Below are 16,275 nucleotides of genomic sequence, written 5' to 3'. Positions count from 1 at the left end.
AAGTAGTAATGGCCATCAGGAGACTCAAAAAATGGAAACCATTAACCATGTTAAGACTCTTGTCATAATCGTTTGCTTTGATATTTGTTCATAAAAACATTCCAATAGACTGCACGTATACTGTGCGATTGCGATTCCGGACATCGAAGTGTTTTTTTGCTTTGATTCAGAAAACAAAATTGAATCTTATATATATGGTGTATCTTGTATCAGTGTTCGTTTACTTCATTTGTCTTTCGATGATCAGAAATCGCTAAATATCACTAAACCCCGCTTTTTCTACCGAACTCGTCCCTGGGTCCTAATACCAATATATAAATCTATGGAGTTCCTTTCTTTAAGCTCGCTCATTTAAAAAAAATGTATATAAAGTGCCAATAACACGAATTTAACGGTGGTTTTACATGGCCGAAGTGTCGTTAAACTAAGAGAAAACCTAGAAAAATGTTTGACTTCCTCGGTTTAAATGTGCTTCTGGCTACGGCACTGATATAGCAACTGCAAAACACATAACTTTGGATAAAATTATTTTCCAGTTCCGCCCCTTGTTTTGAACTTACCATAATCGAAAATGTATTTTTCACTTAATTTATCTATTTATTAAATTTATGATTTAATTTATTAAAGCAAGCCTAGCACTTTAAGCTGACCAATTTTCAGTTCGTTAACGGCAGCGTCGGTATCGGCGTCAGGAAAAGATACTGAAGTGTCGATCTTGAAAGTTTGATTGAGCAGGCAATAACTTATGCTCTTCTTCTTCCTCTTCCTCTTCTTCTTCTTCTTCTTCTTCTTCTTCTTCTTCTTCTTCTTCTTCTTCATTACATGTCATTATTCTTTAGCAATTACTCAAGAACATATCTGTACTAGCCTGGTTTTCCTTGGATATTACCTAAGGGCATTATAAAACATATATACGTGCAGCGATCCTACACTGTTCCTTTACTGTGATGATTAACTTTGAACAAATTATTCGAGACCCAAAAACATATTTGTTTGATATTCTTTAATCGACATGTAATACTGTACAATGCAATGAATTTAAAAGAATAAAATAGCGGCGGAAAAAGATGGTAGGCTTTGTGACGGCGTTATGCGTTCTGGCAGGAGTATTCCCCCCACCTCCTCCCCCGATATGGTAGGGGTCCTGGGGTTGTTCCAGGGGGAGTTTTTTCTTCATGCATAACTTAAAGCCTGTCATTAAACGCAAATTAAAGGGTCAGTTATTGAAGTTTGCCTGGTATTCAATTGACATAATAATGTAATATTGATATTGTCCAGACCTATACTATATTTTTTTAAAAGCGTACATGTAACTTGATAAAAATAGTCTAAGTAAACGCCAGAAATAGTGCTCTTTTTCAAATTCAAATAAAAGCCTAAATATTGGGGCTTTCGAAGGTACTTTTAATCGTTTATGACAATTGAAACATTCACTATTTCACTGACCACAGGGGCAGGGTGCATTGTTATGGCTCTGTGTCGCTGACAGGTCGTGAAAATGTTTTAAATAAATACGAACACGTTCAAAAATAATGGCCGACCCATAAACAAATATATTAATATTGTCATGTTTGGGTATCCACCATCGGCACGATCAGGGGAATCTAAGCAAGAACGCACTTAGTTTAAACCGGTTTTCGGGCACTCAAAATTAAGGATGTTTATTGAATTAATACGTGTTAAGTCTTTTTTTGTTGACAGCATCGTTGGATCTGCCTTAATGTTCAAAATATTGCGGGAGAAGTGGCCGACCACCGTGTGCTTAACCACATTCTATTTGCATACATAGGCACTGCGCTCCATTTTTCAAATAATGACGAGTAGGCCATACCATTCGTTCAACAGTTTGAATGTTACTCCTTAGTAAGTTGTCGAACAGGACATCGATAGCTTCCTGAAAAACAACAGATATTTCGAAACAAATTGATTAAATCATTACGAAAGATCTTAATTAAAGAATATATTGGTGCAAACGATAAATTGCAGGAAAATGGAATACAACGAATAAAAAGCTGGCACACCTCTATCGGAAGATTTGGATCGAGTTTGTCTTTCAAGTTTTCATTCCGTTCACAGCGTCTAGCTAGAAATGTCTGGAATCAGATTTTATAATATTATTTGGCAATGACAAGCTCAGTATAATCTGAGACCAATAACAAATCCTACTTCAAGGTATAATATTGTTATATCATTCTATATGACTGGACAATAGCGTACGTACCCTGCAAGGTTTGGTGTTGTATTTTATGATTTTTACACATCGTGTCTGCTGTGGTTAAGGAAATATTGATTACTTAAGAATGCACGACTCAATACGCATATTGCAGTGTAATCTATATATTGTGGCTAAAATAAAGAATAGATTACCAAATACCTTGTCACACTGTACAAAATTTGTTATTTATGTCACGAACCCACAACTAGTATGACATTGATACGAGACTTTTGAACATGAAAGAGGTTTTAGATTATCTGAGAACATCCTGCGCGAGGCTTTGGATGAACCATTTTTTACACGAGCGGCCATAAAGATGCCTTTTCTCATACCTTAGTAAAATAAATTATCGTAAAAAAGTTTTTAAATTTATTTTCCACATACGGGTACTTTTTTATAATTGGTGCCCATGGCCAACTACTTGAATTTACTTATGGAGACTGGAAGAAACATAGTTATTGTTTAAGAATAACTACATTATATAGTATTGACGCGAATGTCTTTACTCGAACTAGCGCACATGCGCGAACCACTAAACTACCCGATTCATAAAACCAATAATAACTAAATGGAAATTTGGAAACCATCATGAACGTTGATATGTAGCTTTGGTTTATATCTTCTATTGAATGCTACGCCTGTGTGGTAATAGTAACAAAATCGAATGCAAAGTCGTATTTTTTTTGTCGTAAATAATCGAACAAATTTCAAAGTAAATCCGTCCTTTTTTTGGTGCAAATTTTAAGTTCACTTATGCTCGAGGCCCATAAGGACATAAAATATAACAAAACTTGGCAAAACATAATACATAAAAAACTTACGGGGGAAAACAACATGCTATACTCCACTTATAAGATAAAAAAAACACAATAAAATAGTTATTATATGCCTATAATTTTCCCTTTTCCATATCCAACAGAGAAAATACAGCACGCCGTATTGAAAAATCCGTGTCAAGATACTGTGTTTTCTAAACCTGTATATATTTTCCATGTTTCAATTACCCTAAATCGACTGTAACTTGACAAGTTTTGATAAAGATTGTTAGTGCACATGAAACTTTCACAAAATAAATGGTTATGCAACTGTGTCGCATCAAACCATTTACGTACAGACTTTCACCATTACCTTTATTATTTTTTTACAATTAAAATCAAAGCGCTTAAAGCGTTGACAGGTTTTGACCTGCTACAATTTGTGAGTATAGTCATGTAATTCCAAATCGAACGGAGAATGTGTGACGATTTTTCAGTTTGTGTCAGTAAATTCAGCCCAGAGACTTGAGTATGGTGCATATGCACATTTATAAACAACTGATATAATTCTGTTCATTATGTCCACGAGTGACATATGTTGAGGGCAATATGAAGATACATCAATACAAACAGGGAATAACTAGTACATGGGTGATTCGATCCAAGGTAATTTTGCTCGAGGATCCTGTCATTGTAGAAAGAAACCTTAAACATAAACGTCATTAAAATGTCCAATGCATTTTGTTGGATACATTGGATGCATTTTTTTAGCGGTCAAACCCTGGCAGTAATATAAATCAGCCATTTTTGAAATGAAGAATAGATTTTACTGCAATAATGTCTAAATTCTTTACCCGAGGCAGTACATTGTTTATGAAACTAAAGTGCAAGATAAGGTTTCAGATGCAATTGAGTGTTACTCAATACTTTTGTAAATAATTAGGTACTAGTATTCCACATATTAAATGAGTATTTCAAATGACTGATACTCCATGGTCTTGATTTGATTGAGTATCTGCATATAGATCTAAAAGTATTTGCGAAGGAATTCTCGAGCATGCACACCTTTAGATATGTATGCTTATTTGTTTTAGATTTACATGACTATATTCACAACACGAAGAAGTCCGAAAGCCTTTAAATGCTTTAAGCATGCTTTAGGCGGTGCCTATTTGTCAACTGAAACATGGCCTGATGGCTATAAACTTTTCAAAACCTAACATTTTTGTTTATGGATTACTTTCGGCTAACGTCGATGAACTACATAATGTCTAAGACATGGTTTAAAATGATTGTTAAAATCGAAATTGTTGTAAAATGGCATTAAACTGATAACATAACCCGTAATTCCCTATTCTATGAATATATACATATTTGAATTAAGTATGATTTTTTTCGAAAATTCCTTGGCCAACGGGAATATAAGTGAAACATTCTTGCAGGCTGTTCTCGGCAATTTGCGAGAAATGACGACGTGAGTAAGACTTTGGCACATGACGAGTTTTCTACGACTTCTCTTACACACACTATTTAGATGAAAAACTTCAGAAACAGACGAATTTGTTACTCGTAGCGTATATCGTGACAGTACTGTCATACTGCCAAGTACCTACCGAAGGATTTTCAAATTCATATCGAACATTCAAGTATGTTTTACGAATTATATCGAAGAGTTATCTTATACATCCGTGCACAATTCATCTCATTGTGGTTTATATGATCAACTGCGGCGATCTGTTACTACAGCAATGGTTATAAATGCTATTTTTTTAAACAGATATTTGTAGAAAATACTTTGGACTTGATCGGAATACGCCATATCTTTATCACAATATATCCGTTTCGCAGGAACCTATAATCCTTCATTCATAACTCGTAAAAGGAGTGTATTTAAAAAGATACATAGTGATGAAACAACACAAATGTGTGTGATGTCTTGTAATTTTGGTTAAATCTCCATAATCTCTTTTGTATCTGTTCGTTTCCCTACAAAATAAAAGAAAAAAACATAAGAACAAACTAACGATAAACACTGTAACTGCATATATTATCGTCAGAACTGACCCAATTAACATGAATTTAGTACACTCAAGAATATGCAGTTCTATAAATACTCTTTCATATAAAATCATATAAAGTGAGTAAAAATTGCAAACCTGGTCAATAACTCCTCTAAAAAATCGTAACCTTTTGCACACGACCAAGGAAAACAACACTGCAACAGATATTGTCAGATGACAAAGAAAAATCGTACGAGCAACCACACTTCCTACGGTGGCGACGTCATCCGTTTTTTACCGAGCAGTGCAAATACCAAGAGCATACTAACTGCTATCAGCAATAGTAAAAATTCTCCATACACAAGCATTGCCATGCGACCATAAAAGACGAAAACATGCAACTTTTTTATAAGGAAAGATTCATTCACGATAGCTTCTATTTCCTCGATGTCCTCCATATTCAGCTAAAAATATAAGGGGATAGCAAAGCATTTAGTTTGATTTATGTGGCATATATTAATAAATACAACGTCTGCCAAACTACGATCTTTCATTGAGGATAATACGAGTTCTAGGAAGAATATCTTGATAAACGAGCCCATTTCAACTAGAATAATTAGATTCAGAGCTAGATTTAATTATTTTCGTAGTTGTAAATATGACTAAATCCCTACCTGAATGTTGTTTGACAAGAGACTGGTGGGCTCTATTTTCAAGTGAAATCGTGGAATAGACAACGAACGGAAGCCACCAGAAGAACTCAAGAAGAACACTTGAGTTTCTCCATTATTTGCTGTTGTTAAAAAATAGAATGGTGTTTTAAAGCTTTTCCTTAATTAATGGAAATGATTCAATGTTATTGTTTTCATATTTAGATAACACTGATAAAATAACAAGAAAGAACATATCAAAGAAAAAAGAGCTTATATAAACTTACGATACTTCAACCCCGACGCTATATCTGGAAAAGAAAGTATTTCGACATGAACAAAACATGTTGTAGCGATTATATAATAAACGTTCTGAACATTGAAAAAATGGTCTACCCCATCGACAATAATAATAATTATTATGGATCACTAGATATATTTACTTGATGCCGGACCAAGGCGGCAAATAACGAGTTATATGATATTATTCTTGTGTTTTCCGTTTTTTGTCAACATTGCAATAAATACCTTGTATATTTAAATTTGAAATAAATACTGTTTAAACTAAACTAAAAGGTTGTCAATATTCAAATACTGATGTATATACACCTACTACCTCATCGCGAAAATTGTTTACACACAGTATGTGTGTTCAGGTAGCCTATAACAATAAACATACATGCGTTCGGGAGGCGTAATATGCAACTTTATTTGTGAAGTGGAATTCCAAGGATGTTGCTTTAAGAAACGAGCCATGCAAGCGTTTAAGGTAAATATCGCAAAGACAAAACATCCATAAACATAATATATTTACCATTTCGGACAACGGCATCGATAATCTTTTTATGCATACAATGCATGTCATCGTCAGCACACTCAATCCAAGTTATGGACTTAAGACATTCCGGAACCGTACATGGCTCTATCCGAATTGGAATAATAGAATAGCCATCACTTATTCTTTTATGTAGTGCTTCCTTAATTTCATGAATGGCAAACGGTTGGGTTGTCAAATCTTCTGAGAGAATAACTAGCATATGAAGACTTTTGTTCATCGCCTGGTCCGTGTTTTCAAGTACTGATTGCCCAGCCGTAAAATCCCTTTCATAATAGCAGCACTTGTACCCCTCCTTCTCCAAATTACCTACGATTATACGAACTTCATTCAAGTTTTCACGTGTGTAACACACAAATAAATGATAGTCCTTGTTTAATGGAAGATCTGGCGCGCCTCTTAATTCTTCATATCCCCCGGATAACCCAGTTGACGCCATATTTGGAAGAATAAATGCACTTCTGTTCAACATTTAATCAATATCGAACACTGTGTTTATACCTACCCGATTACTTTACACGCATTGCTGACGGTTTAAACAAATATTTTGCCCCAGATGATAAGAGGCCATGTGCAATCATGGATTTGGATATGATTGTCATTCTCTTTTGTACATTTGTTTCGATTAATAATTATGTAAGTATAAATAACTACAATATTACACACTGTACTGTACAACGTATTCAAGTTAAAAAATAATTATTTAAACATATGAAGAGTTTTAGTTAGAACTCAATGTTGATCAATCGGAAGAGGCTAAATTAAGTTGTTTTCATTTTTACATACTGCCATTGTTGAAGTTTATTTCAAATGTATTGAGCTTCCAAATGGAAACACTTGGTATTGTTTTTTTTTATTACAACATTCATTCTCAAAGCGGTGTCAAAACGACCTGATTTTAAAATATGTACACTCTTAAAATTGCGTTTGGATATTAAACGTCTTAAGATGTTTAAAATCTGAATGTTTCCTTATAAGTGTTTAATTTCTAAGCACATATTTTTTTAAACGCATTCGCAATCTGAACATGTTTCATCGGAGAATTGTAGCGTGTGTGGGTAAGAGCCAGCCACCCGGTTACCTATGCTGGTTAGAGCTCCATGAAAGTGTTCCGGTGGTCGTTGGTACGAGCCCCACATCCGGCGCACGTTTCCTCCCAGATGTACTTCAGTATCCAAGAACTACAAATCCGTTGTAAGGAAGATCGCGCGTATTTTTGTGTATATTTGTCATCGCTTTATCAACACATTGAAGGTCAAGACATTAATTTTTTGTTATGTTTTTATGTTTTATGCTAGTTTGTATTATTTTCTATCTAACTCATGTAAGTTTTAGCCGTTTAGTTGTACATTTCATCATATGTGATTATGTTACGATTTTTCGTAAAAGGTTGGTGGAGAAATAGTGAACATTGTTAAATTATGTTTAAGACACAGTTTAAGTATGCCTCAGAATTTGGGTATTCTGACAGGGTTGTTTATAAGTCCCAATCTGCATTGCCCTCTAGTGTCTGTTATCACGAATCGGCATAGTGAGATTTCAATGATAATCGGTGCAGCCCTTTTTCTGTCAACAGTTGTCTGAGTTAAACACTGCTTTATTGGTAATGAGTCTGTAAACAGTACACACTAGTATAGAACCGTCTGCGTAAAAAAACGGATGCACACAAACACCAGTATATAAAATGCAGAGTCACATTTTGGACTGTTTATCACATCATGGGACATACTACATAAACTTATTATAATAAAACGACAATATTTCCACATACTAGCAAAGCTTATTTCCTCTAGAGTTATAAGGAATGAAAGGAGAGGTATTTTCGCAATTTACGAAACATTTCCACGCCAAGTTCGGACATGAATAAACTTGAAACAAACACGAATCTGTCAAAATGACAAAATCATTTTTTCCTGCATAATACTTTACTCCTTATTCAATTTTACTATCACTGAGATGTCGGCTATTTTCATTCGAGAACATGTGGATGGGAAGGGCCAGGTTTTACTCGAAACCCTTAAAGCTTTACCATAAAATGGAATCATTTAACTTTGATTTTTTTTATTAAAGTTTGATCCATTAAACTATTTTTGAAGTTTTATAATTCATAAGATTGAATATATTCATTCACATATTAAACTAATGAAGTGACTGCAGTGCATTTTCTTTGAGATATGGTCGAAATTGACCCATATCAAACAATACCAAGACTGAAAACTTCAAAAATTTGTTCGAAAGCTGGCTTCTAAAGTATATTGATGCAGAACGACAGATGATGTAGATAAGGATGATTTGAGCCTGAGTGATTTCAGCCTTATCCTTCTAAATGAAATGAAGAAGCCTGCTTAAGATCAAGAACAGGCTCTGTTTCTTAAAGTATTCTTTAAGCTGTCGAGTCTGAACAGCCCTGTACAACTCGTGCAACTCTTCAATTATTGAGACACTACTTTTGTTATCTTCGAGTCGTAAATTTTTAAATGCATTATGTCATTGAGAAACTAAAATATTTGACGAGTCAGGAGTGGCCAAGTGAAGCCATAGTAAAGACTACTTATCTCCGTTGTGGTTAAATCCTTGTCTTAAGAACATTAAATCTGTGTAAAATCTGTCTACTTTACATTGCTCTCTTGTTGCAGCTCAGAGGAGGACATTACGGGAGGGGCGAACATTCATCGGGACCAACCGGGATGTGGGTGTTGCTAAAATAGTTGACAAATTTCTTTGGAAACAAGAAGTTTGTCAGTATTTTAACAATGTTTTTAAAGTATACATTTTATTTCGTCTTATTTAAGGATATATCAATTTAGATTTAAGTCAAACATTTTGGCATAGACCGTCGTGACATTGTAGTGAAATCTTTCTAGTTATTTTGCGGTTGCTTCTGCTTGTCCGCACATTATTAATCTACATCACTCTTCCAGATTGAGAAGGAGTTCTTCCTGATGCAGTCTTTGCTATCCAATACATCAATCTCCGATAACTGCGCTAGCGTTTTGGACCAACTACTTGGGTTCAGTAAAGATCAGGTAACTTGATCTTGAATCTGTTTTAATTTGTTTAGTCAATTATTAATAAGCTCACTGGGCAGTTTAGAAAACTAGTCAACTGCTGAGTTTTCAGCCATACCAACGGCAAATCCAACGAAGCTGTTGGTTTAGCTTCCGACTTAACATTCTATCAAATGTATGGATGAATAATGCCAGTTCCCATTTTGGGCAATGCACAAAAACGAGTGGTAGTCGTTGGACTAGTCATAGTTGGATAGTGCAGGAAACAGTAACCATTAAATAGTATCCACCGGTTCTCTAACATGCTCGTGGGTAAGTACCCTGGGTTTGATGTCCCATTCAAAAGTTTGTTTGTAACTATAGTAATAGACCACACTGTGTAATGAATGAGGCCTTCCGCAAAAATAAAGTATAGTGCTGGCAGGGGTAGAGGTCACCAGCTGTGGTACATGGTAGGATTAGCTTGTTTTTCGCGACAAGGCGAGGTTCTTGTCCTTTAGGGTTAACTTATTATTCTAGTTAATACAATCAGCTTTTCTTGAATGCTAGGATGATGATTCTACACCTGGTGAGATGAAAGTGCTGGAACGGCTCGAGAGCAGGCAAAAATAAACAACAAATGTCCAAGGTATCCAACCATTGAATTTCCCGTGCTTGGTAATTCAAAACTGTATGCAATGATTCCATGTGGTAAAAGTCTTGCAGTACAAAAAGGTACACCTATTAATTGTAAGGGTCTTTCTAAGTTTAAACTATTTTCTTCAATTGGAGTATTGTTCTATAAACAAGTCTAAAACAGCATTTCCAGAGTAAATAATATATGCACACAAAAGTGTTGCCTTACAATGAACAGGCTATGTGTAATTTATTTAAGTTTCAGTCCGAATGGATTACTTAAAACGACACATGTTTATCGACAGGCCACTGAGTTGGAAACTTTAAAAGTGCCTAAAGCGACGCCTTCTAGTCTGACATAAGTGATGAATACCGATGAGACCAAGGCAGAATGTGCCATCAATAGTGAGGAAAAGACATTGCTCTTTGATGGTTTGATTGAGGGTCTTACGGGCCTAATGTTTGCATACTATGGATGGGACTTGTCGTACCCCAAGCACTTTCAGCTTTTGGGATTTATTAAACAGTTTATCATAGAAGACAATATAAATAATTTCTACACAAGCTCAGGGTATGTAAAGATTGTTGAGGAGATGGGAAATGACTTTTAAATGAATAATTACAATTTTTAAGTTGTAGGCATTACTTCATGATGCATTCTCCATCCCCATAACTTCATGGCAATATATTATTGAACACTGAGCTTTTCACCTGCCTTGTAGTCATTTATATATCAGGGTCAACCTCATTCGACATTTGTTTATTGTACTTTTATCGATTAATATATTATAAATTGAAACAAGTTGTGATAGTGATTTAAGTTCTTGAATTTGGCAAAAAAATGTGCATCATAAGTGATATATAACAAAAAATGGATGATGCTGAGGTAATTTAAAAGATCCATAGACCGTTCTATAATATGGAAAGGTGAGACTGTAAGTATCTTCAATGGCCGACAGTGTAAGATAGGTTCATCCCAACCCGAGCGTAGGGTGTTTTGCGGAAACGAGGTTAACCGAGTTTCCACAGAACAACCTGCGCAAGGGTATGGATGAACCTATCTTACACGAGCGGATATGGTAGATGCTTTTTCTCCCACTTCTGTTAAAAAAAATAATGTGAAAATGTAGTTTTCGTTTGAAATATTTTGTGAGTAGTGAAAATAAATGCGTATAGATATGTGATAATTCGTGGTTGTCATGGATATATGCGCGCAGTGATTCAGATTATGTTAATGGTCAAATCGCTATTTAAATAGTTTGGGGAGAGTGCAGCATTATTTCTTGAATGGAGCGTTAAAACTATTTTTATGGTGCCATTTGAAGCGAGAAAAAAATAATAAGGATACTAAAAATTGCCATAAAACAAGGTTTCCATGATGCTACTGACGACGGTCTTCAACAAGGGAGGTAATTGTGTGATGACAATAAAAAGGAGTTCCATAGTTGTTTTATCTTTGCCCGTGAGCAAGATTATAAGTATCTTCCATGGCCGAGAGTGTAAGATAGGTTCATTCCGACCTGAGGGTAGGGTGTTTTGCGGAAACGAGGTTTACCGAGTTTCCGCAAAACACCCTGCGCGAGGGTCGGGATGAACCTATCTTATACGAGCGGCTATGGTAGATGCTTTTTCTCCCACCTCAGTTAAACAAAATTAAGTAAAAATGTATTTTATGCTGGAACTCTTTTTTGCTTAGTGAAAATAATTGCGTATGGATATGCGATAGCACGTGGTTGTCATGGATATACGCGCAGTGATCAAGTTAATGTTAATAGTCAAATCGGTCTTTTTAAATAGTTCTAATGAGAATGAAGCATTATTTCTTGAATGTTGCCTGAAAACTGTTTTATGGTGACATCTGAAGCGAGAAATAATTAATTAGAGTTCTAAATATTAAAATAAGACAAGATTTCCTTGATGCTACTGACGACAGTCTTCAACAAGGGAGGTAATTACAATGTGGTAAAAGGAGTTCCATACGGGCATTTTATCTTCGCCCGTGGGCAAGATAAGAATATCTAGCATGGTTAAATTATTGGATCTACTTATCTGAGGTGGGAGAAAAGTATTTCTAGCATGGTCAAATTTTTGGATCTATATAATTGAGGTGGGAGAAAATGTTGATCCTTCTACCGATATTGAACTACGTTATTAAAATAATATATTTTCTGCGTTTGAGTATAACGAATAAGAAGAAATTATTTTCCCTTTTTTGTAATGGAATAACCGCCTGGTGGCGTTTGATAAGCACGAGTGATTTATACGCACGAGTATTTCGTGCGCATATGAATGTAAAGGCATTCAACGCTGGGAAGCCGATACGTTCACAACGATACAATTGATCGTTAAATTTTACAAGCAAATGTTGAAAGTTTTCTGTTATTATGTAATTTTATCATATTAATGATCTATGTGTCATCACGTGTATACATAGCGTTGTAATTGACACTTGTATAACTTGATATAGTACGTATACATGAATCATATAATGATATGTTTTTTATACATATTTGTTAAGGAGCTTACGGGTGATGAGGCCCGACATCTAGTGGTACGAGACAAATCCTGTAAATCTGGATGACAAACGGGCAGAGGTTTCTGAGTTTTCCCAAGAAGGAGGGTTTTATCTCAGTTTTTCCTCAGCCAGTCGAACACGTCTGTATAAAGCTCCATTTTTGTCAGGCATGTTGTTAATAAGACATACTTTGCTCATGTTGCAAGTTTATGCTGTATATGTTTATCGGTTTCCTAAATCATTGAGACTTCCAAAAAAAATATCATTGAGAAGTATTGGTTTTGTTATTTTTTATAGGAGGTTATAGAATGGTATTAAGGGAATTACAGAGATCAGTCATTGTTATGTAATTGTTTTGGAATGTTGTAAACGCAACACAAATAGACTAAGACCACCCCCTAGTTGTTAGATATTAAATTAAAACATGAACGTTCATGACTAGTCTGTTATGAATCTTATCATTGCTAATACTTGACAGTACCTGAGACAACAGCAAATATGATGGAAATCTCCCAGTTACCATGAAGTAACCCTTACAAACATTGATAATGATAAAATATTTTATCTTTTACTAGAAAAAAAAACTTTGTGATATGAATTATTCCCCGTTTTTGTCTGAATTAAAGCAATATAAATGGGATGGCATATGTTTGTATTGTTACATAGCCAATATCTTTTCTTGGATTTCATTTTCGTTTCAAGTAAGAGTCACTCAGGCAATATAAAATCTTGTCCATCCATCCATCCATCCATCCATCCATCTATCTAACTATACCTACCTTTTTAACACTGGTTAAAATGGTAGGTTTAGACACTGATAGAGTACAGTTTTACATAATTTACGTGTATCTAATAAAATGTCTGTTGTATAAATTATCCAGCAGACTGATCTGCATTTACACAAAAACCGGTCGGCGTAAGGTTGATATCTTTGAATATGACCATAATGGCCATGTGTGTTAGTCTGGGTTAATAATCGAATGTATACATGCATTTGAATTATTGTACTGTATCTAAAATGATTGTACTGTTCAATTTTCGGAACTTGGTGTTTTGTACGTATCAAATGGTCATACTCTCTACCATTGATGTTATTGCTGCGCGATACGCTGCAAGACCAGGTTTAACATGACACAGGTTACGTCAAGTTTATACTTCGAAGGTATTGATCACCAGAGTGATACCTGTAGTTGTTGTGATCTAAGCAGGTTTATTATCTACATGTGAATTTTCTAAACGCGTTTATTATCTGTATTTCGTAAACATTGTAAACATGTTAAGATCTAAAGCCTTTGAAAATCGGAGACCTGCAAACATGCGTTTAGAAGCGTTTAGTATTTTAACGCAATTTTTACAGTGTACGTACATGTATATGTGTTAGTGACACAACCGTATGGAGCGTGAGTTAATTAGAACTCGCAACCGTACACGGCGACTGTACCAGATGTGTAGACATAAGCATAGATCAATCTCGAAATCGCTATTAGTCGCAATTCATATTAAATTTTTGCCTTAAATGGATTTAAATCATAACGAAAAACTCACAAATAGAGTTGGATTTAAAAGAAATAATGTCGCTAAGTTTGCGTTTTTATTATAGATTCCATTATTTATTCAGGTTGCTGGCGTGTTGCTCTGCAACGGTAGTACACCATGTCCTGCCCACAAGCCATACTGTACAAACGCAGGATGTGTTTTCCAATGTCCGCTCGACTCTTATGTAAATGGTGACCACTGCGTCCGAGACTGCGGTACAATGTTTGTAGACCAGAATAAAAGGTGCACTGACCAATGTGAAACCAATTTTTTTAGAGAGTCAGTGAGAGGGGCAGGGGAGGACTTTATAATAGACAAGAAATGTGTAACACAATGTGTATCACAGGAGTATGTTTTGAGAAACGAATGTGTAACGGTATGTCCCATAGGGCAGCGCTATGTAGACACTGACGAAGACCATTTTTTTTACTTCATACTGTCGTAAAAAATGCCCTCTCCTTAAGCAATACATGACCAATTATACTATGAATGGGATAAGCCATAGGATATGCACAAACAGTTGTATCAGTCTTGTTCAAAACAAATACTGCACGGCAGAATGTGAAAATGGCTTTGTGAAAATAAACAAAATCTGTTTAAAGAAATGTCCTGAAACAAATCCAGTTCTGTATGATAAGACGTGTTACAAGGAGTGTTCGAACGAAACAGTGAACGTGGAATGTGCATGTCCAATTAGTCGCCAGTTTGTTGAAAATAAAATATGCGTATTTAACTGCTCAGAAGCGTATCCATACAAGATACAAACTCGAGCAATTACTAGGTGTGTATCAACATGTAAGTCTCGACAATGTGTCTATAACTCATACTGTGTTGATAACTGTCCATTGAACACATTTTTAAACAACAGGACTTGCGAAGAACAGTGCTCGAACGGTACATTAAGCTTTAATACAACTATTGCAGTAAGAGGCTGGCTTTTTTGTCAAGCTGTAACAGAACGATTGTGTGTTCATAATTGTCATCAAGGAACATAAAGATTAAAAGACAAGTGTGTCAATTACTGTGGCATGGGTTACTTTTTAAAAAATAGTTCGTGTGTTACTTCGTGTTTACCAGATGACTTGCGGCGAACTAAAAACTTCACATAATCAACTGTCGAAATGGTTGGCTCTTGCTATTATCCAATTCAAATAAACGTTGAAGGTGTCGAGTGTGTGGACAAATGTGATGAAGACAATTTTGAATTTAATGGCACATGCGTTTCTTCGTGTCCTTTTCAGTTTAGGTTCGTTACGAACGGTATCTGTCATTCAGAGAAATGCAATTCGCTATCATACGTTTTTGACCAGTATGTTTTATGTACTGAAAAGTGCAATATAAATGATTTCTACTTAAACAGCACGTGTGTTTACACATGTCCTCCTGATTACGTTGTTGAAAATGTTTCGTGTATAGAAACATGTTCATTTGATCGCGTTTTAGTTAATGTATCTATGACGGTAAACGGATGCAGTTCATCGTGCTCCGTTAATGTTTACAGACAGTACTTTCGGTGTCAAGAAAAATGCCCATCTGGGCTGTTTCTCATGAATAGAACGTGTGTTTTCGCTTGCCCATCGAATTCCTTGGCACTTAAAGGAGAGTGCGTTGAATCTTGTCCGATTACAAGTCCCTATAAACAATCGTTTTTGTCGGAAATAGAAAGATGGCAGCGTTCAAAAGCTGCCCACTTTACATCATACAATACAATTATGACCTCAATCCAATGCGTTACCAACTGCAGTGAGCCCTACGCGTATGATAAGATCACGCAAATGTGTGTGTCGACATGTCCGCTACAGAGACCATATCTCTCAAGACTTCAAAACATCCAAGGAATGAGAACATGTGTCCCGAATTGTATCGAAAAATACCTTTACCGCGGTATTTACTGTGTGGATGTTTGCCCCAAAGTGCGTCCTATACACATAATGGAACATGTGTGATATCGTGCCCATCATTTGCTATTGCTGAAACTTGTGTAGATAAATGCCCCAAAAGGGCACCATTCTTGCTCAATAAATTTTGCGTCGATCAGTGCCCATCTGGACATTTCTTAGACAGGAATATTAGCAAATGCATAACCGCAAATGAATGTGCTGGATTTTTGTACAATAAAACTTGTGTTAACGAATGCCCAAGTGTG

The 16,275-nt window shown here is 35.5% G+C and overlaps 1 protein-coding gene and 1 long non-coding RNA gene across 2 annotated transcripts; one reads left to right on the top strand and one right to left on the bottom strand.

The window, feature by feature from the left end:
• Positions 1-1,189: 1,189 nt before the first annotated feature.
• LOC128218502 (uncharacterized) lies at positions 1,190-6,904 on the bottom strand. Its single transcript, XR_008258392.1, has 8 exons — positions 6,435-6,904; positions 5,908-5,931; positions 5,645-5,763; positions 5,127-5,434; positions 4,873-4,956; positions 2,222-2,266; positions 2,022-2,093; positions 1,190-1,894 (listed from the first exon to the last, which is right to left on the bottom strand). It is a non-coding gene; the product is annotated as an uncharacterized LOC128218502 (long non-coding RNA).
• Positions 6,905-7,013: 109 nt separating this feature from the next.
• LOC128215889 (uncharacterized) lies at positions 7,014-16,179 on the top strand. The gene is made up of 3 exons (XM_052922495.1): positions 7,014-7,091; positions 14,212-14,570; positions 15,241-16,179. The coding sequence occupies exons 1-3, from the start codon at positions 7,035-7,037 to the stop codon at positions 16,073-16,075; spliced, it is 1,251 nt and encodes a 416-aa protein (XP_052778455.1). The 5' UTR covers positions 7,014-7,034; the 3' UTR covers positions 16,076-16,179.
• Positions 16,180-16,275: the final 96 nt, after the last annotated feature.

The sequence above is a fragment of the Mya arenaria genome, chromosome 14 (assembly GCF_026914265.1).
Source record: "Mya arenaria isolate MELC-2E11 chromosome 14, ASM2691426v1".
In the NCBI taxonomy this organism is placed as follows: Eukaryota; Metazoa; Mollusca; class Bivalvia; order Myida; family Myidae; genus Mya; species Mya arenaria.
Note: the sequence above shows the minus strand (reverse complement) of the source record. Positions and strands in the feature narration are given on the sequence as shown.

Bases quoted from the DNA above. Each gene is read 5' to 3' on its own strand.
- LOC128215889 (XM_052922495.1), top strand. From the start codon at position 7,035: ATGGATTTGGATATGATTGTCATTCTCTTTTGTACATTTGTTTCGATT. The intron at 7,092-14,211 runs GTAAGTATAAAT...TTATTTATTCAG, and splicing joins TTGTTTCGATTAATAATTAT to GTTGCTGGCGTGTTGCTCTG. The intron at 14,571-15,240 runs GTAAAAAATGCC...CTTCACATAATC, and splicing joins TTTTTTTACTTCATACTGTC to AACTGTCGAAATGGTTGGCT.